The sequence below is a fragment of the Amphiura filiformis genome, chromosome 5, assembly GCF_039555335.1.
Source record: "Amphiura filiformis chromosome 5, Afil_fr2py, whole genome shotgun sequence".
In the NCBI taxonomy this organism is placed as follows: domain Eukaryota; kingdom Metazoa; phylum Echinodermata; class Ophiuroidea; order Amphilepidida; family Amphiuridae; genus Amphiura; species Amphiura filiformis.
The window spans coordinates 63,807,238-63,828,850 of record NC_092632.1 but is presented as its reverse complement, the minus strand read 5'-3'; the positions used below and the strand labels follow the sequence as shown (position 1 = coordinate 63,828,850).

The 21,613-nt window shown below is 36.6% G+C and overlaps 1 protein-coding gene across 5 annotated transcripts in view; it reads right to left on the bottom strand.

Moving 5' to 3' along the window:
- Positions 1-21,613, bottom strand: part of LOC140153523 (E3 ubiquitin-protein ligase pellino homolog 2-like) — a 69,056-nt gene that overhangs the window by 38,295 nt on the left and 9,148 nt on the right. For all 5 annotated transcript variants that reach the window (XM_072176303.1, XM_072176304.1, XM_072176302.1 and 2 more), the window contains one exon: positions 4,267-4,434. In XM_072176303.1, the coding sequence (XP_072032404.1) occupies positions 4,267-4,434 (168 nt within the window). The remainder of the gene's footprint in view (positions 1-4,266; positions 4,435-21,613) is intronic.

Here is a 21,613-nt window from a genome sequence, read left to right as displayed (position 1 = left end):
ACGTGCATTATTGTGTACAATTTTGCAAGCAACAAGTGATAACGCATTTATTAACATATTGTATAGCCTACACAAGAAAAAATCCTGTGATTTCTGCTATTTTTGCTATTCTGCAAAATTGTCACTAAAATGCTGGAAATGCAACATGCAAGGTATTAATTAAATGCATCCCCATTATTCCCCCCGCAAGAAAAATAAACGCGTCTGTAAGCATTAAGCGTAGTATGCGCCCGTACATTATACATAATTAGTGCACTCCAGGCATTTGTCTAATAATTGTTGTGATTGGTTCTTGCTATCTAAGAGTATATGAATTGAAAATGTAATAAAAATTAATAATGTACTATCCTGTTGTACTATCCCTAGTTTGAAATAATACCATGCACTGAATATTAAAGACCCATTCAGTGATCCCAGCGCAAATGTAAAAAAATTAAAATTTGTTATAAATTACTTAAAAGTTAAGGATAGGCCTAAGCCATTCAAATTATCATTTGGTATTTTGGAAATGACAAATTTGGCAATAATTTTTAAAAGATTAATATATATTTTATAGGTTCCTACAAACAAGACAACATAATTGGTGTCTACTATCTATGGAAAGCATTTGACACCTTTCGGTCATGCATCGGATGTTGGGACCTCATTTACCTCATTTGTATCACACCTCAAAATTGTTGTGCTGCACAGTTAGCCACCTGAACTTAGTCTGATTTAAACAGGGGGGTCTTCCTGGCTGAAAGTATATGAGGATGTGTCATGGTTTTAGGGTACCGTACCTTTTTAGCAATTTCAGTATAATTATGTATCAATCGGTGGGTTTCAGTGGAGACCATTTAAGTGGCGCATTTAGTCAAAAGTGTCCCTAAAAGCGCCTAATTAGGGCACATATAGGTGCTTCGTGCGAAAAATTGGTATACTGATGGGTGTCAAAAACAGCAAAAAAGTAGGTATAGAAAAAGTCAGCATCAAAAAGTCTGCATGGCACATCCCCGTACAAATATTTTCGAAACATTATACCAAGGGCTGAAACAATCGGGCATCAAAAGGCAACTTCCTACTCCCATGAAATATTCGGCCTTTGGGAAAAAATTTAACCGTTAGAACAAAGATGTACTGGAAATTGTAAAATATGTTTTGTATCTTTGTGGGAAATTTTGCTTCTGCAAAATTACAATATACAGGGAAAACATTTCATGATAAGGTCTTAAGGGCAGAGTAATGGGAGAGAACGTGGACCTTTTCGGGCTTCATTATTTCTGAATTGTATGTCCAAAGTATATAAAACTATACATTTTTGGAAAGGAAATGAGTCAAGGAATCCCATGGTGACGCCAGATTTGTTCAAAAATCTCAAGTTTTGAAAAAATCACAAAAATTCACTTTTTTACCTCATTTTTTTTTTTTTTTTTTTAGAAAAAAATCCTTTTGGTGTAAAAAAAAATTCAGTTAGCTTTTCATGAAGAAGAGACATGAACTTAGGGAAGGTTTTTTTTTTTTTTTTTTAATTCGTCTCTTTTTTCGAAATATTGAAAAAAACATGTGAAAAAAGCCATTTTTGTCACTCTATTAAGCTAAAAATTGCACATAATGGTGTATATTTTTGTTTTTAAAAAACAAATATTTTGAAAAAATGAAAAATCTTCCCTAAACTTTGATGTACTCCAACGGATAGTGCAAAAAGTTTACCCTTTGCTTGCATATCTTTCGAGTTATCTTGTCACAAAAATCGCGCAATATTGTCAAAAGTGAACTCAGAGAAATCGATGTTTTAGTAAAAAAATGTCAAAATTATGCACAAAACGTCCTTAAATTTTAAAACGGTAAGACTTTCACACTTGTAAAAGCTGTATCTGGTGCATGGTCTATATATGCATCTTTTTGCACCAATGAATCTATAATGTCTGCTTTCAGTGCGCCAAAATTCATAATAATTCAAAATCTAAGTGGCATTTTGACTGCAAATTTTTGTTTTGTTTACACCACATTTGCTGGCGTGAACAACATACCGAACGCGCCTTTGACTGCGTTTGACATACGCGCAAGAGAGTTGCGCTTGGCGTCATGCGACCTTAATCACGCAGCAGTAATCACAATATTTCGCATTCGCAAGCATTTCTGACTCATTATTTCCCGCCAATTTACTAAGCTGTCTTGAGCCATGTGACTTTGACTAGAGTTGAAAAGAGTGAAATAAATCAAGCAAAAATACGAATAAATATTAGCAAGTTGTATTTTATCAGTTTCAAGTGAAAGAATACATCTTAGTGTTGATAAATATCAAAAAATCTCAAATTCGGTCGTGGACGAATGTGTCTTCCATTAATATTACTCTGGCCTTAACCCTGGAATTATGGAAACTTTTGGGCCTAAATAAAGGATAAAAGTATACGTATTTAAGAATTGCAAAGACTTGATAAATTCATCTGTGAGGTCAAATTTGGGCCAAAATGCTCATTTTTGGAGAAAATACCAAAAAAACAGTTTTTTGGCCTAAATTTTTTCAGACCACGTAACAGCAAAATTCTTGAGTCAAAAGTATTTATTTATTTAAAATTTTTAAAAACTAAATAAATAACTGAGCATTTTTTAACATTTATTGGTGCAAATTTCTCAAATATGAAATCATGTTTTAATATACTCAAATAGACTTTGTATTTTAAAAATTGCAGTGGAGTGTACATAACCAAAAGGGATTACAACACAATGACAGGGTGCTGACCGTGTGAACGCTCTTATCGTTCATTTATTATTGTGTCAGAATCAGGAAATTATGACATAATAATGACAAAATTATTAGTGTGGACTGGGTCTAAGGCTAGATTGTAGGATGTTTTGTATTCTCACACAAGTCACAAACCTCTTCTTGTCTCAACCCTGAAACAGAGGAGACATACATGTGTATATCGATGCCATTCCCAGGGAATATGCACTATGGACCACAAGAGCCTCATCCCAATGGCATAGTCATAATATAACCTCAATTACATAATCATGGTGCAAAATTTGACCTCAAGTTGCAGAGTATGTGTTTTTGTACCCAAATCTTCAAAGGTCATTCAATGAATGTACAAATGCGTTGGGGTTTAAGAACTGTGCACCTGATAGATGAGCATATTGTGGATCCTAGTGATGAGTAGCATCAAAAGTATCATCTCTCTATCAGAGTAAGCTTGCACTTGCACTTGTTTGGTGCACATGTAATACATGAATGTAGTACTCAATGTACATGTATGTATTGACAAGGTATATTTTCTTCAGATTGTTGTGTCCAATCCCCTCAAAATATCTAAATACTAAATAAAACAGGGGGAAATAAGACCTTTCTCATCCATGGAATGAATTAGGACCTAAATATCTGAAAGAGTATGTCTTATCATTAGCAACTAGCGGGACATCCCCACTAGATGAGTAAATGGGAGCGTTCACTAACTGTCCCTTCTTACATTTCCTATTTTTTTCATTCTTTTCAGTTTCTTCTACACGGGGCTATTTTGTTCTTTTAGATTTATATCGCTTCATGTTGTTTTTATACTTTTGAACAAACACACATCTTTTACCCGTATTTATTACGTCCTCTCATAGTGTGTCTGCGGTCGTATACCCCTAATATCATTACGTGGCTCTGCGTCGTTTACGTGCGCGATGGAGTAGTGCTGCGTTACCTGTGCGGTATTGCTGCGTTACGCGAGCAGCGCAGATACGCCTGTTTTGTAGGACGCGCGTGGATAGGTTAGCAAGCTACTACTTTCCTCTGTTTACATAGGATAGCAACCGATTACATTTTCACTGATTTTCACCAATTCTTGACTGTTTTCAACCAAATTTTCGCATTACCATCTCGGTATATTTCTCAAATTTGGCTACATTTGAATCAAAACTAACGGAGCCATTCTATACATGCTCACATAGTCAGTCAGTCAGTCAAATTTAATTTTGTCTGATTTCTTTTCAAAATCAGTTGATACTAAAATCAGTTGATACTATGTGTTAGACCAAATCATGAATCTACCTGAAATGATATTTTTTCCCCATCACATTTTCCTGCAATGGGCTATTCCAGTTGAATCCATACCCCCCCCCCCCCATGAAAGACATGATATTACTAAATCTTCCACACAGGAGTGTGAATTTCAAATGGAATTACCTGAATAGGTGACTCCATTTGAAATCTACACCCTCTGTGTGGGAAACTACGGCAATGTTTTCCATAGGGGGTGTGGATTTCAACTGCAACAGCCCAATTGCTCATTTGATTAAACTTACCCTAAGATAACTAGTTCCCCAAATTTGATTGTCGATGCTCCCAGTGTCTTCTTGCCTTCGTCGTATTCATCTAAGCTACATGAAGTCTGTATGGTTTGACTCATTTCTGTTATGTGTTGGTGGTACTTGGTAGAGCCTGGTGACTTATTTTCATCCTCGGATGGATTCCTGTGTACACATCAAGAATATAAATTCAATTCATTAGTTTCAGTTTCAAGTTCAAGATATCATCGGTTGGCACATGTTGGCATATACAGGACATATCCAGTCTCCTATATTCCCATCGACTTACTAGAAAGGGGGAAATGTCATGCTTTTTGCAGTTAATAATATTATTAGAACAGATAAGAAAAAGCAAAAAAAAAATTTTTAGCCAGGATTTGAAGTGTAAAACTGCTCCGAAATGCAAAATTTGTGAAAAATTACTAGTACTGCTAACATATTGTACCATATTTATTTATAGTGCTAATTTTCATGATGGTTCTATTTTTGCAAATATGTTGCAAATTTTTAACAACATGAGAATATGGAAAAATATAATAACCTTGTTAAAGGCACAAATTTCGTGATTAAATACCAATGTGCAGTCACATACTGTGGTCCCATTTGTTAGAAATCGTGAAAAATATACAGCAAACGTGTATTAGGCCAAGTAAAATAAAAAATATTGTTTCACGTCCGGGTTTTTCGAAAAAAAGGAGGAAGAGGGGGCTTTTTATTTTCTATTATTTATTGCAAAATCGGTTGTAAATATCCATAATTAAGCTGTTTTAGTGTACATACAATAATGCATGGAAAAAGGAGGCGGCCTTATTTTTATTTTTTTTGTTCTGAGAAGTAAGCCCCTTCTAATGATATCACAAAACCTTCCAAAAGTGTTTCTTGTTTAGCAAGGCTTATAGAAAACATCTCAACTTCCTAGACATATTTTTTGAAAAGTTTCAAAAAATAAAAATATAATTGAAGAAACTTCAAAAAAGGAAGCGGGAGGGGACGTGAAACATGTTAATTTTTTTTTTTATTTGGCTTTACCCCATATTCGGCCCATGTATAATGTACATGTCAACATACAATGTAGTTCAATGCCCTTATTCTAATTCCTCCAAAATGAATAGGCACAATACAGTTGTGGATAAAAAAAATAATTGTTTAAAGTTCAAATTCCTAAAGGGCTTAAATTGACCCTCATTAAAGGGTTATATGTTGACCTGAATACCAAATTCTGCTTCCTGCTCAGCATCAAAATGCAGTACAGTACTAACAATCTTGAATACTTGGAACCATCTCTTATCATTTGCATCCTGGAAAAATCATACTGTCCAGTCAACAACTGCAAAGCATGAAAATCTAAAGCATGAATGTTTGTGCGCAATTTTGTCAGTGCAGTTGATTCGCAAAATATTCATGGATGCAATTTTTTTTCTTCCTATATTTTCATGTTTTCACCCCGTCCCACCCCATTTTTGGGTGAACATTTTTTAATTTGGGGGGGGGAGTGGGACTATACTTGCGTCAGTAGGGGTAATTTGTATTTTGATGAAGCAAAGGGGTTCTGGGGCGCGCAACATTTCAAGACATGTGTTCCAAATGATATTGTTATCAATGCCAAATACATGTACCAGTTATATATGCTTTTGCGAGTAACAATTTCCATGATCTCGTTGTGTGTTCCAGCAAGATCAATCTCACTAAAACACACCTAGAGCGTGGTCTAGCGAGATTGTAAAACCGGCAATCAGTTATCGTCACCTTTGTTTATAAATTTGATAAAATGGCATCAAATCGGCGAAAAATCTTCAAAAAGGAAAAAACCAAACAAATGTAACTATGCAACAAGACTTGTGTTCTGGATCCGGGGGGAGTAACTCATATGTAAAGGTTTGAGCTCTTGAGCTCAAATTTGGAAAAATTTGAATTTGTTTAGCTCCGAAGCCTATAATTTGGCTCAATGTTAGTTCACAGACCCTCACAAAAATGTTGAAATTTCAGTTCATCAAGCCCCTATTTTGCCCCAAAATCAGTTCTTATTCCCAAAGTTCAGTGCTCCGCACCACACACCCCTATCAAAATTTAAGTTGGGTGCCCCCCACCCTGGGTTCTGAAGATGTCCAATTCACTCAAGGGAATACTATATTATGAATTCTGCATCATGTGTGTCGGTACTAAGGTGCTATTTTTTAGGTTGCAGAATTTGTTGTTAAAAGAAAAACCCTTATTTTTAGATTAATCAAGGGGGGATAGGAGGTTTTCAAAACCCCTTATCACTTTCAAACTTTGCGAACCCTACTTTACAGTGCCCTGAACTGCAATATATTATAATGATTTTAAAATGATTTGAGGAACAGGTTTTATTCATTTTTTATTGACCTTTTTCAAGTGCTATAATTTGCACTCTATTGTGAGACTGTTCCCATCATTATTATATTCACACTGAGCACTGACCCAACATAATCATGATAATCACTGGATTACTAATTTTAGGGTAGCTTTGGGTCAGTGGACATTATAAAGAGGACATTAGAAACTGAAAGAGAACCTTGATGGAATAGGTCACACAAAGTTTCTTTTCAGCATGCCACTAATGCTCAATGGCTTTTAAAAGGCTAAACAGTTCAGGCATTTCTATGATACAAAACATTATTAACCTTAATCATGAATTAATAATTACCGTACTGACGCGAGTATAGTCCCACCTTCGAGTAAAGTCCCACCCAAAACTTTCGGAAAATTTCAGAAATTTTTTTTTTTAAGTTATTTATTTTTTCGGCTTTGGAGTGTCCCAGGACCTAGACCTAAATGCTAGGATCATTCATGGTTGACCTAAAAAAATTTTTAAAAAAATATAAAAAAAATTTCAAGATGTTTTGTTATTTTTAATATGAAAATTGATAATTTGTATTCATGTCATACTCTATTAATGATTTCAAAATGCATTCAAATTCAATGCATTTTGAAATCATTAATAGAGATTTTTTTTTTGAAATTCGAGTATAGTCCCACCCCCCAATTTTGAAAAATGTTCACCCAAAAACGGGGTGGGACTATACTCGCGTCAGTACGGTACTAGCGTAAATTAAACTACAAGTACATTTTAAGAAAATTTGAGACTATACGTAAAGTCATCAAGAGAGGGGTGCTTGTCTTTTTAGGAGTTAAAAATATTTATAGTTTTCAGCACAGTTCTTCAGCGGTCTGCCAATCTGGCGCAGTTATAGCATAAACGGAAGAGGGGTTCTGATTGGCTAATTGAATCACATCATCATCACATCAGCACCTCATTCGCTGATCAAGCTGCATAGTATCATGTGAGCTACTTCTTTTTACGCGATAATCAGAGGGACACCGCTGAAGGAATTTATTGAATAGTACACATTTGTATGTTTCTAAGTCATATACCCTCTAATCATAATAGTACTCAGGCAATCGCAAACTCTGGACAGCCTGAAAAATGCTACATCTTGCCAAAGTGCCGTCCATACCCCGTCTGTTAATTTACAGGAGAATTTTGTTCAAAATGTTTTTACAACCATACATTTTTTGTTGAGCGAAAATAGTACCGAGTACTAACATGTATTCGATATATCATGTACAAGGCTGTATTTTTGGGATCAACCTACATGTAACTATTTGAATGTGGAGGGATAAAGCAATTGAATTCCTGAGTGGAAGAAGGGCCCAACTCCATACAACACTTTTTTTGAGATGTTAACAAAAAAAACCACAATATTTGAAAAGTTTTAAGAGACAAGACTGTTTTCATCTTGAGAGGACCTTTAGTACTGTACATTATAATATAAATGAGAAATGATTATATGTTGCAATGGCAACGGCAGGTAGGTCTTTTAAATACGATAAACTCATTTGTGTAAAATGGAGTTGAGCCCTTCTTCCACTCAGATATTCAATTATGAAATTGTGAAATTGTCCTGTAAATCGACCCCTGATTTCAACATGCCACAACAGGTTGTGCAAGTACTAGTCCATATTACCAGCAGATAAAACAGCTCTAGATAATAAATCTTGTTTTGGTTAGAACTATTGTATTTATTTATGTACCTGATTGTACCAACAACCACAGGAAATATGTGTATTGATCAAAAATCAATGCCTAATGATAATAATATTTGCATTACAACACATAACCAATGATAACTGTACTCTGTAGTTTGTGGAACACACATCCTAGTCTTCACATAAAATACACCAGAGTCTGATCAGTAATAGTGACTGTACATTGCTCTGGATCATCAGTCATGCATGGCAAGGCTGTCCCTTAAAAAATAAGCAATTGAATGGATTCAAATTCGAGGAGAACCTGAGAACTGGTTCTCCTGAAGGTTCTCATTGGATTACATCTAGAAGAACCAAAATTGGTTCTCATACATGTAAGCTCTCTAGACTTCTCCGTAGTCCAGTTGCCCATTGTGCACAATATTGCATTTTAAACTCTGATAAATTTGTATTAATTTGTGTACAATTGATAGATTGTCACATCTGATCTTTTCAGTCACGACACTGTTATACATTGTACTCCCTCTGTTTGTTAGTGGACTACTGACTTTGGATTGCCGTTTATTGTCTATGGATGAGACTGTCTAAAATTGGCCATGATGTAATACATCTTCAAATGGATCTGGCTTGTGATTGGTCGCTGAGTTCTTGCTATGGTTTAAATCCTCGCTATGGTTTAAATCCCCCTTACCATTAACTACACCAAACACAAAAATCTGTGGGATTTGTGCCGCTTTGTACTGGCGCGAAACTCTCACTTGGTGCATGGACATACATTTAGCGCGTCTTGTGCTTCCATGCTTTGTGTTTGCGGTTAAAATTGGATTGATAAACAAGTACGATTGACAGTGTGTGTTAGGGACAAAGTCTTGCTAAAATAGTAAAAATCCAAAGTACATAATCAAATTTTTACTCAATAAACTGATAGATTCCAAAATCAGAGTTGTTCAGTATTGAAGTGAGTCAGTATAATTATGCCAAGATATGTTGCATTCAATAACATATACACTAATTAAACTTTTTTGACCATTAACTATTGTACTTTAATTCTAATTATTTTAATAAACATCAGTATAATTTCGAGTACAATACGCTGGCGGTCAAAACAACTTTGAACATATCGCGCTGCACTACAAGCAGGTTGAACTAATCACATGTGTACATGTATTAAGCTACTTACTGCAGTTCGCCATTATGCATATGTGGGAGAGCCTCGAACTGGCAGCATACATGAAAGGAAGAATTATGTACCCTTACACAGAACGTTATGACTAGTTCAATCCCGTTCACGTATGACTGCCAGTTCGAGGCTCTCCCCGCACATAGTGCATAATGGCGGAACCGTGCAAGTAGCGAATGTCTGCAATCATAGATTGAATACAATACTGGTCTTTTCAAAGATACTAATCTTACAGGTGCAAGTGATCAGCATGATATGGTTCAATGCAGAGGTACCGCGTGCAGTGTTCGAATTGAGGAAAAATAAATGGTTGTCCCACGGACAACCAGGTTACAATTTCTGGTTGTCCGTCTAAGTGTTTGGTTGTCCTTACGTACAAAGGTCCGTTTTGGCTAAAGATTTATGGTTGTCCGACGGACAACCGAATCAGTATTTTTGGTTGTCCGGCGACTTTTTTAATTGTCCCGGGCGAACGGACAACCAAAATTTCGAACGCTGACCGCATGAACGTATCAGTGCAGCGCGGTATATTCAAAAATTGTTTTGACCTATTGCTATGGTAGTTAATCCGATTATTACGTAACTTCGCCAGCGTATGGAATGCATTCATCATGATTAAAAACTTTTTATTTATCAAAAATCAACTATGGCATCTAGTCTACCAAGTCTCAGATCGCATGTTGTTAAATATTTTACCTTTCTGCAATGGAAAAGTCGAAAATATGATTTAACAATCTCATTAATCCAAAAATATAATTCTGAAATGTTGGGAAAAAGGCAAAGTTTTCTTCATTTTAGCTGTCAATTTATTGTACGACACATTTTTTGCTAGAATCCAAATCACTGGAGCATATTCACTAAACAAGAGCACCAATGGCGCTGTGGCTCTGTGCTTTTTTGAATGTGAAAGTAATTGCAGTCGAATGTGCAACAGGTGAAATCATATACATTGTATGTGCCAGATCACACGCAATCATACATCTTGCTGGTTGGTAGCTATATCTTATTTGCAGAGCATAATACATCCATCAATAAGTTTCATATCCACATGAGGTTTTAGTAATTTGACCACAGATGACCCCTGAGTGACCTTGGATGACCCCAAAATGACATTCCAAAAATTTGGCTTGAAATGTTGACTGTACCCACCAAGTTTCATGCCCATGCGAAGTTTTAGTAACTTAACCTCAGATGACCCCTGGGTGACCTCGGATGACCCCGAAATGACCTTCCCAAAATTTGACTCTAAATGTTGACTGTACCCACAAAGTTTCATGCCCATACAACAGTTTTTAGTAATTTGACCTCAGATGACCCCTTGGTGACCTCAGATGACCCCAAAATAACCGTCTGAAAATTTGACTCTAAATGTTAAGTGTACCCACCAAGTTTCATGCCCATACAAGTTTTTAGTAATTTGACCTCAGGTGACCCCTTGGTGACCTTGGATGACCCCGAAATGACCGTCCGATAATTTGACTCTAAATGTTGACTGTACCCACCAAGTTTCATGCCCATGCGGCAGTTTTTAGTAATTTGACCTCAGATGACCCCTTGGTGACCTTGGATGACCCCGAAATTACCTTCCAAACTTTGACTCATAATGTTAAGTGTATCCATCAAGTTTCATGCTCATACGACAGTTTTAGTAATTTGACCTCGGATGACCCCTAAGTGACCTCGGATGACCCCAAAATGACCGTCAGAAAATTTGACTCTAAATGTTAACTGTACCCACCAAGTTTCATGCCCATACGACAGTCTTTAGTAACTCGACCTTAGATGACCCCTGGATGACCTCGAGTGACCTTCACCCACTAACCAATACAAACTTGTTCTGTCTGGGGTCAAGATGCACCCGCCCACCAAGTTTGAAGAATGTGCGACCCCTAGTCTCAGAGAAAAAAGGTTTTTGCATATTATGCATAAATTATGCAAATTAGGTAGGTAATTACCATATTTTGCGCTGAAAATCGAATCAGGTCGAGATCCTCTGGTCATGCTACCCCCACCACGTTTCATCATCATAGGGCTTAGCATTCTTACGGATCCCCAGAAACAGCTTCACAAGGCGGATTTCTTCAGATTTCCAACCATTTTGTAGAAGTTGCCCGCATAAATTATGCAACTTAACAACTAAATGCGCATACTTTTCGCCAAAAACTAATCAGGTGATCAGCAGGTGCGAATCATTCCTGTCACAATGGTTCGTTACTATGCACCGCTATCAATTTGCGCTGATATTCGATAAATTATGCAAATTAGCTATGTTAATTTGCATATTTTCACCGAAAACATACAATTACGGAGCAAACTTGGATACCCTTCCTCCCACCAAGTAGCGCCCCGTAGGTCTTACGGTTCCCCAGATACAGCTCCGGACAAACATTCGGACATCCCACCCCCACACACAGACGGAAATAGTGATTACTAAGTCCCATCCTGAACAAAGTTCAGAAATGAAATTTTATCAATTTGCGCTGATTTTTGCATAAATTATGCAAATTAGCTATGTTAATTTGCATTATTTTTCACCGAAAACATACAATTACGGAGCAAACTTAGACACCCTTCCTCCCACCAAGTAGCGTCCACGTACTGCGTAGGTAGGTATGTTCATAAAATTTTGAAGTTCAATATTTTTAGGTGAAAGTTCTTTCATTTGAAAGAGAATCAAATTACCTAAACAATAAGGGGTCAACCATGTTTCTAGTGCATATACTTTTGAAGTTACTGACAAAAATAGTGTCACCAAATTGTCCAAAATTTTGTATGTGAAATTGTGACAGCAGGCACATGTACAATGTACACTACTGTATGTGACCCCAGATGACCTCCTATTCTTTACTGTAAGAAAGCTGTTTTGGATGGTCTTGATTTGCACACAAATTGCTTTTGCGCTTTAACGAGCGTCCACTTGGTGGAACATAGATTGCACTATGTGATAGCTTATGAATCCAGTGATGTTGACTTTTAGTAATTTTTTCCATTGAGCCCCACAGTAAAGCCATTTTTGGACAGACAGGCACATTCCACTTCCCTATGGACTGAATAGCGCCACCTATAGTGTGTGATGTGAGCCTGACTAGCGTAGGTCTTACAGTTTCCCAGATACAGCTCCAGCGAACACACGGACATCCACACCCCCGGACAGACAGAAATACTGAGGCGAGACAAAAAATGAAATTTATAACAAATTTTTGTTTTTTTTGATCATTTGCATTTGTTTGTAAACACCAAAACTGTTCTGTCTTGACATGTCTGTTGTGTCATGTGTGTTGAACCCGGTCCAACCGAACAATCGTAAGTTCTGTTCGGATCTGGATCTCAGCTCAGTGCCTGGTCTGGATGCTGTACTCCGATTAAGCAGGACTAGCCTACATCACATCAGTGTTTATTTCTGATAGATTTCACTTCATGATTTTTTCTTCAATTTCATCACTTACTTAAAGTACAAAAGTAGACAATCTAGTAGTCAGTATAACCTCGGAGCAGTTCGTGTGAGACCTACGTACATGGAATAGTAGTACATGGCTTCCGAATTTGGAACTTCACATGTTCAACTTGTCATGCCGGTCGAGTCCCGCGTTTACAACTAAAATCAAACCACTTCTATATTAAGTCCATCGCTGAATTTTACAAATAACTTAAATAAACATCTTTATATTTAATAAAAAAATATTATGGTATGCTCGTAAATGCTTGAATGACATTTACCAGAAGCTCATGAGCTCAGAATGGTAAACAAACTAGCGTATTTTCACCTCGATTATGCACCGTAGCTCTCTGTGGTTGAGTTTGCAAGGTCAGTGGGTCAGTGAACTTAGTCTCCTATGCAGCCAGTTTGGTTACGCTCCCTCCACAAAAATGTTTGTGTGGAAGGGACGGAACCAAACTGGCTGCTGTGGAGACTACTGCAAGAATCGATCAATCACACAAAACTGTTTGCTGATTGGTTCAGAAATGGTGATGTCATCAATCAAGAAAAACTAATCGATTTATTGGTTCAAAATAGCCTCATAGAAAAGTACGAAGTTTGTTGAGCATCGCAGCTTATCGGTAAAAACGTGACCTTTAACAAAAAAATCGGCACAGTGCTTTCGTACTGCACTTGCGCAAGCCAAATAGTCCCCAGAAAAGTCATTTGTTCAGATTTATTCGGGATTTATTCAAGATTCAGACATGTTCTTGACTATTTTTTGACATTCCTTACCTATCTCTTTATTTAAATTATAAAGAAATAGTGAAGAAAAGTTAAGAAGTAGTCAAATAATTTCTGATCTGAACTAAATCTTAAGAAATGTACCTCCATTGGTTTCCGTCTGTATTACGCATGTTAAATTATACAGACCAGAATAATCTCTAGCACACACAGGGAACCAAGATATAACTCGATTATCGTGACTATTTTGGTCTTTTTACCCAAAAATAATACTTTTATCGCCTGAATTTCAATAAAATCTGGAGTGCAATCGATTCGAAAATAACTTAGCCAAACTTAGAAACGAAACTTAAGTCTTCATATCAGTCATTAAATGATCCTTAGCATAAAAACCAACAGCGTATTGTGGCCTGAAAATGAATGCTAGTTAGTTGCATGACAAGGGCACTGATAAGCTCCGCTCAGAGCCAAAAACTGGGAATAAGAATACCGTATTTCGTCACATTAACGCCCCCGGGGGCGTTACATTTTCCCAAGGGGGGGGGCATTTATTCAAGGTCAATTTTAGAACGATAAAAAACGCTAAAATGATGAAATATGAACTAGAAACACTGACTTCAAAAACAAATGTAACTATACTTAACAAGACTTGTGTTCTGGATCTGGTGGGGGAGGGGGAGTCACTCATATGTAAAGGTTTGAGCTCTTGAGCTCAAATTTGGAAAATTCACAGAACCCCACAAAAATGTTGAAATTTCAGTTCATCAAGCCCCTATTTTGCCCAAAAATCAGTTCTTAGTTCCCAAAGTTCGGCGCTCCGCACCGCACACCCCTATCAAAATTTAAGTTGGGTGCCCCCCCCTGGGTTCTGGAGATGTCCAATTCACTCAAGGGAATACTATATTATGAATTCTGCATCATGTGTGTCGGTACTAAGGTGCTATTTTTTAGCTTGCAGAATTTGTTGTTAAAAGAAAAACCCTTATTTTAAGATTAATCAAGGGGGATAGGAGGTTTTCAAACCCCATCACTTTCAAACTTTGCGAACCCTACTTTACGGTATCCTGAACTGCAATATATTATAATGATTTTAAAATGATTGAGGAACAGGTTAAATTCATTTTTTATTGACCTTTTTCAAGTGTTATAATTTGCACTCTATTGTGAGACTGTTCCCATCATTATTATATTCACACTGAGCACTGACCCAACATAATCATGATAATCACTGGATTACTAATTTTAGGGTAGCTTTGGGTCAGTGGGCATTATAAAGAGGACATTAGAAACTGAAAGAGACCAGAACCTTGATGGAATAGGTCACACAAAGTTTCTTTTCAGCATGCCAATAATGCTCAATAGCTTTTAAAAGGCTAAACAGTTCAGGCATTTCTATGATACAAAACATTATTAACCTTAATCATGAATTAATAATTACTAGCGTAAATTAAACTACAAGTACATTTTAAGAAAATTTGAGACTATGCCTAAAGTCATCGAGAGAGGGGTGCTTGTCTTTTTAGGAGTTAAAAATATTTATAGTTTTCAGCACAGTTCTTCAGCGGTCTGCCAATTTGGCGCAGTTTATAGCATAAACGGAAGAGGGGCTCTGATTGGTTAATTGAATCACGTCACCATCACATCAGCACCTCATTCGCTGATCAAGCTGCATAGTATCATGTGACCTACTTCTTTTTACGCGATAATCAGAGGGACACCGCTGAAGGAATTTACTGAATAGTACACATTTGTATGTTTCTAAGTCATATACCCTCTAATCATAATAGTACTCAGGCAATCACAAACTCTGGACAGCCTGAAAAATGCTACATCTTGCCAAAGTGCCGTCCATACCCCGTCTGTTAATTTACAGGAGAATTTTATTCAAAATGTTTAACAACCATACATTTTTTGTTGACCGAAAATATTACAGAGTACTAACATGTATTCGATATATCATGTACAAGGCTGTATTTTGGGGATCATCCTACATGTATTAACTATTTGAATGTGGAGGGATAAAGCAATTGAATTCCTGAGTGGAAGAAGGGCCCAACTCCATACAACACTTTTTTGAGATGTTAACACAAAAAAACCCACAATATTTGGACAAGTTTTAAGAGACAAGACTGTTTTCATCTTGAGAGGACCTTTAGTACATGAACATACATTATAACATGTACGGTATGCGAAATGATATATGTTGCAATGGCAACGGTACACAGCGTCATCATCCCTATATCTTCGCGTCAAAAATTGCCATGATAGTACGGCGAATCCTCTCGTTTTAACAGCTCGCATGGCGATTTTGTTCGATTTACACGATGAGATACCACAGAGCCTGCCACAGAGTTTCTATTCTACACGTTTTTACGATTTGCGAATGATCAGTACCCCACATGGTATTGCCATTACAAGAAAATTTGATTTGTTGTCAGGTAAAACTGTGAGGTAGGTAGGTCTTTATGATAAACTCATTTTTGTAAAATGGAGTTGAGCCCTTTTTCCACTCAGGTATTCAATTGTGAAATTGTACTGTAAATCGACCCCTGATTTCAACATGCCACAACAAGTTGTACAAGTACTAGTCCATATTACTAACAGATAAAACAGTTCTACTAGATAATAAATCTTGTTTTGGTTAGAACTATTGTATTTATTTATGTACCAACAACCACAGGAAATATGTGTATTGATCAAAAATCAATGCCTAATGATAATAATATTTGCATTACAACACATAACCAATGATAACTGTACTCTGTAGTTTGTGGAACACACATCCTGTCCTCACATAAAATACACCGATCAGTAAGGCTAGCTTCAGACTCCGTATTGTACGTACAATATTGTATGTACAATACTTTTCGTGACGTCAAAAAGTATTACACGTGCAATAAATATACGTGCTACTGACGAGTTGAATCAGATTAAATAACGCGCTTTAACCCTTACGGTTCATTGTTTGCTAAATCCAAGCGAGGTCACCAGAAAATCTATGCAAGAGAAATTTCTACTGCTGATGATGAAAAATCCTAGAGTGCGTTTGGAGGTTTTTTCTGCACTTTACCAGTAGCCCTAATAAATTCATAAAACAATAAAAATCAAATAAAGATTTAGGGCAAATGTTTTACTCACTGCTCATCTGATCCACTTTCCTAGGAAACTAAATACCGATACTCCTTAGTTTTTCCCTGACTTTCCAGACATAATTATGAGTAAACATCAAATTTAATGTTTACAAAACAATCAAATACGGTATATATACATTCTTTTGCATTTTGTACATAAATATTGATATCAATAATGTAGGCCTACAAACATTAAAAAAAGGGGGCCTAAGAGTATGTCTATTTTAATCATATACTAATTCCGCCATGCCCAAACATATCTTATTATGAAATCGTGTAATGGAACCCAAATTCCAATCAAAAATAAAAACAAATTTGTTATCAAATACACTAGGCCTATACATTGTATTATAGGAATTTAATAGATGGTTCATTTTAATAAATAAATAGATTAACACGGGTAATGGACAAGAAATATTTGGCAATACCGGATTTACCAGAGAGCCAGTGGATAAAGAAATTAATTAAAATTAAAACAAATTAAATGAGAAAATGAAAGCAAGGACATTTGGCGAAGTATTGTTTTAGAATTCAAGGAGTCCTAAATGTTATCCTGGCCCCAGGACACTGATTAATGTAAATTCGACCCATAGTTATTTTATCTACTTTTGCCAGCATTCAACCTGTTCAATGTGATTTATGCCTATTTTAATAAAATTCGAAATCTGACGTATCAACGTTGTATCGTGCACAAATTATGATTCGAGACTATTTCATTTGACACGGTTGTATGGATTTCAGAAGATCGGTCCTATAATAGATATTGATTAGAGAATTACAGCAAGAGGCTTTGAGGATGCCGTAATCCTCTTGACCATCAACCAATCAGAGAGACATATTTCAGAAATATATTCGTAGGGCTGAAACTCTTTCAACTCTGAAATATATATTTCAAGTAATCTCGTTTCACACTTTGGCTTTCAATAAAGCCACGAAGGGGCGGTAATGTTAATATACGATTTCAGTCAAATATTGGTGCAAATATACGAAGTCGGTCAACTATTTGACTATCCTTTGCCCAAAATTATGAAATGTTTATAAGTAACAACAACTCTTAGGACGGTTTTCGAGTAATTTTAGCGAAATAATGAGGTTATATAAAAGAAAACCCACTTACAATTTTGGACGCTTAACTGTGGTGTTCTAGGGGAATTAAAAGATCACAATTAACATGTTTAATTCAAAATCGTTGTCCTACAAGCACATATTCAGATTGTGTGAACATTACAAATACAAACAATAAGGTTGAAAAATAAATAGCCATTTAAAAATGATTTTAAAAGATCGTCTATTTTGTAGCTTTATGACACTGAATAGGCCAAATATCTGCCTCTGACGAAAAAAAAATGTTTTCCATGCTGATTTGTTTTTGTAACAAGTACCGTATGTCATTTCAAAAAGAAAGAAAAAAAGGCGGATATTACTTTTTAAAAACTCAACGCATTACTATTAATACGCCTATAATTAATGAATGAAAAAGTATAGAAGGCGTTGCATCCGGTTCTGATGAGGGGGGGGGGGCACAAGCCGTTTTCGGCAGTTTTCCTATGGGATTTTCTAATATTTCAGATCAATGGGGGGCTTCCGTGCCCCTAACGCCACTGGTTACTGCATTAACACGTTTATGGATGTATTGTGATGATCATAAGTAGGCCTATCATAACATGCCTCAACGATATCAATATGTAAAAAGGTGTTGCAAATTCATAACACAGCGTGTTATAATGTAACGAATGCTATGCCAAAACTTTAAAAATTAACAAAAATATCAGTATCAATAAAATCAGAACCAGAATAAATACAAAGGCCTACAAATAATACTTTTAAACTTTCTAAATCAATATATGACTAAATATCAGGATAAATGAATCTCTAAATCAATTAATCAATCAGTTATCAATCAATCAATCAATAAATAAAGAAATAAATAAATAAATAAACAAATAAATAAATAAATAAATAGGCCTAAATAGATAAATCTATAAATAAATAAATAAGATCTGAATGTGCCATTTATATTATTATTACAATTTTAATATTATTAATATTAGTATTAATACGACGTATTATTAACTTTAAAAAGTTGCCCATTGATTATATAATAATTCAAGTACAGTTGAATCATGGTAGGTATTATGATACCTACCATGGTTGAATACAAGAAGACATTAAAAGATGTTCATCATTCCGTGCATTCACTAAATTTAGAACTCTTAGAAATTTGGCAACTCCGTATCAATTAAGCAACCAATGATTGTAGCAAAATATATATTTTCCCGGTACATACTATTTATTGCACGTGTAATACTTTTTGACGTCACGAAAAGTATTGTACATACAATATTGTACGTACAATATGGAGTCTGAAGCGCGCTTAATAGTGACTGTACATTGCTCTGGATCATCAGTCATGCATGGCAAGGCTGTCCCTTAAAAAATAAGCAATTGAATGGATTCAAATTCGAGGAGAACCTGAGAACCGGTTCTCCTGAAGGTTCTCATTGGATTACAACTAGGAGAACCAAAATTAATAATAATAATAATAATAAAATGCATTTATAAAGCGCATCAAACTAAAAGGTCACTATGCGCTGAACAACTTAATTACACTTAACTTACACTACAAAATGCATGAAAGAGCAAAATATATAACAGCAAACAAAATAAACGATAATGATTTTAAAACCAACTGCCTCAGGAAACGAGCAAATGACACAAGAGGAATGAAACAGTGGATTAAAAGCATTAACAGCATGGCAAGATTTAAAAACAGCAAAAATAATTTAAAAAACAGCAATTTTTGATTTAAAAATTGGTAAGCAATATATACAACCAATATAATAATATACACAATTAAATCAAGTTAAAAAAAAACAGGAGCTGCAACAGACAAGCGGAAGACATCGGCAAGAGGTGTTATTAAGTGTCATACACAGATTTAAAAGGTGAGTCTTCATGCGCGATTTGAGTTGTGCTGTAGTGGCAGAGTTTCGGACGGAATCCGGGAGGAATTCCAGAACTTGGGCGCTACAACCGAGAAGCACCTTCCGTATGTTACAGTCTTGCTGGGAATTTCAGACAGCAGATTGCGTGACGAGATCTCAAGGTCCTTGATGGAATGTAGCGCGACACAAGATTAGAGAGATATGCGGAGCTTCACCGTTGAGTATCTTGAATGTCAACAGAAGAATTTTATAAACAATCCTTTCTCTTACTGGAAGCCAGTGGAGTTTGTACAAGACATGGGTTATATGGTCTGATTTCCTGGTGAGGGTTACTACACGGGCAGCCATGTTTTGGACACGCTGTAGTTTGAGATATCCTTATCGGGTAGACCAACAAGAATACTATTACAGTTGTCTAACCTGGAAGTGACGAACGCATGCACTAATTTCTCTGTATTGTCCGAATCTAGGTAACGCCGAAGTTTGCCGATCCTGTGAATTGCATATGATGCACGGCGACAAATGTCATTTACGTGGCTGACCATTTTGAGATTTTCGTCGAACAACACGCCTAAGTCGCGAACTTCCGGAGATGAAGCAATAGTTGCATTGCCGATGGTAATGGAGATATCCTCAGGCACAGATCTTGCATAGCGTGATTTGACATGCAGAAGTTCTGTTTTAGAGTCATTCATCATGAGCTTGTTCTCAGTCAGCCATGAGTGGATGTCACGTATACAGTCCTCTAGCTCCGATAACATGCTAGTGCGATCACTGGGCTTGATTAGCACATACAACTGCGTGTCATCGGCGTATGACATGCTGCAAAGATTATGGCCATTAATAATGTCTTCAATTGGAGCAGAGTATGCAATAAACATCTCGGGGCCAACGACAGAGCCTTGCGGCATGCCCCAATCGATGGTCATAGGATCAGATTGTTCGCCGTCGATAAGCACAGATTGCTGTCTATTGTCCAGATAGGAAGCAAACCATTTATGAACAGGACCTTTGACACCATATCTCTCATGTAGTCGACGCAGCAAGATGTTGTGATCGACAGTGTCGAAAGTCAGCGGACATATCCAATAAGACTAATACAGCCTCACCGTGGGTATCAACAGCTTGGAGCAAGTCATTGTTAACTCTGACAAGGGCAGTTTCAACGCTGTGATACTTTCGATATGCCGATTGATTTTTGGTGTACAAGTTATTGTTCATCATGTATGACTGGAATTGAGAAATAGCAGCACGTTCGACGATCTTTCCCAGAAAAGGCAAATTTGAGACAGGTCGAAAGTTTTCATTTCTTCAACATCAAGACCTGCTTTCTTAAGCAATGGCGTGACAAGGGCTCGCTTTTAGGCAATCTGGGAAAACCCCTGACTGCAGAGATTCGTCGACAATAGTGGTAATATGAGGAAGCAATTCAGCACGAACATCCTTGGTAAGGCACGCTGGTAACGGATCTAGAGAGCATGTCTTAATCTGCGAACACTTGATGATCTTTAGTACTTCCTCACATTCAAGCGGTTGGAAATCGCTCAAATAGCTCTCACAATGACGCTTATCGCTGATATTGACTGAAATTGTAGATGGAGTAGCCAAGTCCAGTGCAAAACGGATTTTTTGATCTTTTCATCAAAAACTTGCAGAATGTATTGGCAAGATCCTTCTTAGAAGTATGCGATGGAAGGGCATTAGATGGTTTGTAAACCGACAATCTGTTCACCAGACGAAACATTTCTTTGGTGTCACAACCAGATATTTGATCACAATAGTAATCCCGTTTGGCACTGTGGAGGTCATTCTTATATTGGCGACACTTTTCGCGATGGATTTCTTTGTCAACAGTCAATCGCGATTTCAGCCACTTGCGTTCCGCTTGTCTTTTCTCTGTCTTAGCCCCACGTAGAGA